A 5461-nucleotide genomic window follows, 5' to 3' on the forward strand; every position below is an offset into this window, starting at 1 on the left:
TATTTTTTAGTAGAGACGGGGTCTCCCTCTTGCTCAGGCTGGTCTCGAACTCCTGACCTTGAGTGATCCACCCGCCTCAGCCTCCCAGAGTGCTAGGATTACAGGCGTGAGCCACCGCGCCCGGCCTCAGTTGCTGTCTTGACATCAGTTTTTTTCTTTGTCTACTTTAGATACAGTGTGACTGGCTTATTTTAAGTTTTCATTAAAGAGTGAGAGAAACGTGGCTTACTGATCAGGAAAACTCAAGCACTCCCTCGTGGGCCTGCCTCATTATGTTTCTAAAAATATAATAGTCTGAATATGGAGATAAGGAGATGAAAGTGGAGAGAAAGAATGGAAGGAACTTCAGGGAGTTTTAGAGGAACAGTAGAGTTTGGCATCGAAGGCTGAGACAGCATCTCCTCTGGTCAGTGAGTGAGAGAGTGACTGTTTGACAGTGATCTCTTTTTTCCACTTGCAGGCTTTGCTAAACGTAATCCTCTAATCTGATCTTTCCAGATCTTTCAATTAGACTCTATTTCTTTTCTTGTTTTAATGTGATGATAAGTGGAAATTGCTTATTAAACACCAGAACATATACTTCATTAGTGCATTATATACTTGGTTTAATTTCCAATTGCCTATGATAACAGAGGAATTCTAATTGCTCATTCTGTTTAGCATCCTTCTGTTTTCTTCCTCCCCATTGCTGTTTTTAATTCCCCCATTCTCCACATGTTCTTCGTCTACATTTTCTGTTACCAGACTTTATATTTAACCTATTTTAAAAAACATGAGAAGGATTTGACTGGCAGAAGTGGTAAATTGTGGTAAGAGATTTATTTTAGACAACTGGTAACCAAGACTGTGCATGTGTTGGCAGCGATAGGTCAAACAGCCATTTGGCCTGCCACTATGACATATTGATCCTTTAGACAATTATAAGGTCAATTAAGTCTATTGTGCATAGGAAATAAAATATCTTCCCTACATGTGAAGCACATAAAGGAGATTATTATTTCACTCTTTATGTCTTTTAGTTTTCACTAAATCTCATGCTTGAAGATGTAGTTAGTAAACAAAAGTTAAGGAGAAAAAACGTCATACCTTTTGCCATCCAGTAGGTGGGCTAGATAAGTCTTCCTGATTTATCTTAAGAACAGTAAAATATTATATCCGTAATCATATTCACCAAGTGAGTCTTTCATTTTTCATTTTTGAATCTTTGTTCTGATCACCAAATTATAGCTTTAAGATGATTCTATTTGTGGCATTATTATCCTTTACATATTAATGGATGCTGTCTTAAGTGTATCATTTTTTAAATCATATTTGCTAGACATTTATCTTCTAGGTAAGATTATATGCTGGGATAATTGAAGACTACCGAGATAACGTGGGCACTAAAATCAGTAGCTAAATTGTAGCCATTATGTTTCTTCTCTTGCTAACAAAAGCATATCACACAACTCTTAGTTTCTCAAGATTTTAGCAAGGGACTTTAGTAAGAATTAACTATGGGTTGACATTTTTGAGAATCTTTTTGACATATTTAATTGCTGAAGCTGCTGTCTCCTATCATGTCTCATTTATACTTATTCATATTCAGCCTCGCCTTGCTAATTTTTAGCAACAACTGGAAGCCTCACTGCAAAACATGGTTTTAACTCACTTGTATAGGGCCATAGTGTATAGTATCTTATGTGTGCTTTTGAATATTTTTGCATTTTTTTTTTGTTGTTGTTGTTGTTGTTTTTTGAGACAGAGTCTCACTCTGTCGCCCTGGCTACCGTGCACTGGCATCATCATAGCTTACCGTGCAACCGCAAATTCCTGGTCTCAAGCAATTCTCCTGCTTCAGCCTCCCAAGTAACTGGGACTACAGGCACATGCCACCACACCCAGCTAATTTTTCTATTTTTTGTAGTTACAGGGTCTCACTCTTGGTCAGGCTGGTCTCGAACTCCTGGCCTTAAGCAGTCCTCCTACTTTAGCCTCCCATAGTGTTAGCATTACAGGCGTGAGCCACTGTGCCGTTTTTGAAGTTTTTAAATGATTTTATATGTTCATTGGTTATAGATTTGTTAGTTATAGTAGAAATAATCTGTAATTTTGATAAAGAGTGTTGACTTTTCTTCTGGCAACTAAGTGGATTCCCAGATCTGTGAGTCAGGATACAAGTGTACTTTCTTGTGTAAGGTAGCAATTTTTCATTTATCAGACTGTTTGAAAGAAGGATACATTTGAAATACCATATTTTGTTGAATATTTAATGCCATTGATTATAAGATGCATTATTATTTTTTGTGTTACTGGGAAAGAAAATGCTGCCTGTTAAACTGAGAGGCCATTGATTATAAAATGCATCCCAATTTCAGAGATGTTAATGTGAAAAACTCTGTAACTTACACTTGATGGATTATGGTGTTAATAACATAACCAACCCTTAAATTTGCATAAGGCTTTGTAGAAAGCACTTATACATATGTCATCTGATTTTATCCTCAAAACTAAAACTAACCTATGAGGTAGATTAAATTATCCCCAGTTTTCAGATGAGGAAACTGAACTTCACAGAGATTATATGTTCTCTCAGCTTTGTATGGTAGTGAGCTAGGGTCTCAAGCCTGTGTATTCTTACTCTGAGACTTGTGGTATGATTGACCATGTCACCTCCCCTACCCCCATATATACACAACTGCAAACCTCTATAAAATTATTTGGTCTAGATTTTTCTCTGTTGCCTAATATACATATTTCATATTTATACTTCATTATTTTTCATATGCTGTTCATATGTCTTGATTTTATTGATAGTTTTGAGTACTATTAAAATGGTTAATGTATGTTTTAATGTTAAATCATGTGTGACTCTGCTAATATATGGTTTGTTTTAATTCTGGGTTGCCTGACTACTAGGAAGCTATATCTGCTGTCATTGGTGGTTTAATATATGTTTTGAAAGCAATTTATCTGTTTCTATCTGACTAGGTAAGATGTTCAGGAATGCTTATGGGTTGAGATCTGTGAAGTGATGCAGGGAAGGTTGACTAAGTGTTTGTCTATAGTTGTATTGTTCTTGGTGAATCAAGGTCATATCTGCTTCTTTCCCAGGTGGTGGCTAATGCTGTAGCAGCATTATCTGAAATCAGTGAGTCTCACCCAAACAGCAACTTACTTGATCTGAACCCACAGAACATTAATAAGCTGCTGACAGCCTTGAACGAGTGCACTGAATGGGGCCAGATTTTCATCCTGGACTGCCTTTCTAATTACAACCCTAAAGATGACCGGGAGGCCCAGAGGTCAGTCTCCTCTCCTCGAAAGTATCTGGTAGTCTTGCCTGATTATTCAATAAGTTCTAGAATCTGCTGTTAGAATAAATCTCTTATGCTGAAGTAGGTCAGTGGCTTGTGGGGTAGATATTGCTATCCCCAAGGTATTTTCCTCACTGAATTTAGGAACATTTAGGTGGTGGAGTAAACCATGTAAAAAATAGCTCAAGAAATACATGTTTTTCATTTCTTATTTGAATAGTACAGTTACCTCTGCTAAAATCTTTCTCATCATTTTCTCACATCTCGCATACAGCAGTTCCTGGCTATTTGGCAAACAAAGGATATTGAATGTCTCTTTGTAGTGACAAACTTTTCATGCTGTTAAATACTTAGTAAGTGGCTTCATATTAGTCATTGAGCTGAACTATACCTATAATTGAGTACTAGAGAAAGTATGGTAAAGTCAGCAAAATATATGTTGCTTCCCATTAGATAAAGAAATCATGTCAGTCTGAGTTTGGAGAAGATTTTGGAAGGCATGCCTAGATTGTTTTCCTCAGCCCTTTACCACCTTAGTGTTGCAAATTTTCTTTGACTATCAGAAATTGACTACTACATTTCATCTACATATGCACACATTTTAGTTTACGAAGTTGAAATTATCCCTAATTTTTATTGAGCATTTTGTGTATATAGGCACTGTACTAGGCAAAGTACTTCTGAAGAAATGTTGGCTCTTCATTAAATTTGGAATATTTTAATTATGGTAGATAAGAACCTTCCTTGCCTGGCTGAAGCTGATTTCCAAGCTACTAGAATGTAAGTGTTCTTCACTTGTCTGGGAAATTGTTCCCTCTAGACTGAACTAAAGCTCACCCTGGTAATTTCTTTCCATCATTGAAAGTACAAATATATTCTGGAAAGAACTTTACCGAGAATTTTATTTTTCAATTGGTCATTGACATCAAACTAATTCACTCATTCACTCAGCAAATATTTATTAAGCGCATGCTGTGTGCCAGGCACTGTTCTAGGCCCTGGAGATACAGCAATGGACAGACAAAAGTCATGGCCCTCATGGTGCACTTACTCTGAGGGATGTGGGTAGGAGTATATATGATATATAATTTGTTCGATGGTGATAAGTGCTAACAAAAAAGATAAAGTAGGGGAGAGATCTAAGAAATGCTGGGCGTTTGGGGGTGAGGGGTTGTATTTTTTTAAAAAGGTGGCTAGGAGCCCAAACAACATAGTGAGACCCCCATCTCTGTAGAGAAAAAAAAAAAAATTAGCCAAGCATGGTGGCATGTGCCTATAGTCCCAGCTACTTGGGAGATTAAGACAGAAGGATCACTTGAGCCTGGAAGTGTGAGGTTATAGTGAGCTATGATCATGGTACTGCACTCCAGCCTAGGTGACAGAGTGAGACCCTGTCTCTAAAAAAAATAAAAATAAGAAATATATAAAATACAAAAAGGTGGCCAGGGAAGCCCTTACTGAGAAGGTAGTATTTGTATAAAGACCTGAAGGAGGCCAGGAGTCAGCTTAAGTGGATGTAAGAGAAAGAAAGAGAAACATAGCCTACTTATCTTGTATCCTTAACTTAATATAGTAAACTAACTATATGTGTTGCCCAACAATACTCAAAATTAGGTTGATTTCTAAAGAATGATCAACAGATAATTATCCAAGATTTCATGAGGCATATAAGTATAGGTGGCAGGGGATAGGAGAAGAGGAAGAAGTTGGGAGAATATTGCAATGGTGTTCTGCTATTGTAAGAAACAAACCAACCGAACCCTTTCAGAGATTCACTTACTATCCTGAAGGCAGGGGGTTTGGATTATTTACCCTGCTAACCCACCTCCTCCTGTATCTTCCAATGAAACCTTTAGTCACAGCTGAGTTGATATCTGTCAGTATGAAATAATTCTCAGAATGCTTAATTTGACTGCCTGTAGGTTGAGTAGAAATGGGCTGTGAGGCAGGGAGACCTAACATAATATGGGGAGAGAAAGAGGACTATAAAACAAGAAGGTAAATGGTGTGAGCTCAAGTGTTTGGGGGTATTACTAGTTTTCTTCCAGTTTGAACATCCCTTATTGCTGGTTTCCTAAAGTCTTCTGATGTCCCTTGCTCTGTCTGTAGTTTGCTGGGAATGAGGCTTCTGCAGTGGTGGATCCCAATTTTACCTAAGCATGGAG

At 37.5% G+C, this 5461-nt stretch overlaps 1 protein-coding gene across 1 annotated transcript in view; it reads left to right on the forward strand.

Moving 5' to 3' along the window:
• The window catches only part of AP2B1 (adaptor-related protein complex 2, beta 1 subunit), a 163949-nt gene that overhangs the window by 39487 nt on the left and 119001 nt on the right, over positions 1-5461 (forward strand). Inside the window, exon 9 of the mRNA XM_012648629.1 lies at positions 3094-3312. Within this exon, the coding sequence (XP_012504083.1) occupies positions 3094-3312 (219 nt within the window). The remainder of the gene's footprint in view (positions 1-3093; positions 3313-5461) is intronic.

Source organism: Propithecus coquereli, unplaced genomic scaffold (assembly GCF_000956105.1).
Source record: "Propithecus coquereli isolate 6110/MARCELLA unplaced genomic scaffold, Pcoq_1.0 Scaffold291, whole genome shotgun sequence".
NCBI lineage: Eukaryota > Metazoa > Chordata > Mammalia > Primates > Indriidae > Propithecus > Propithecus coquereli.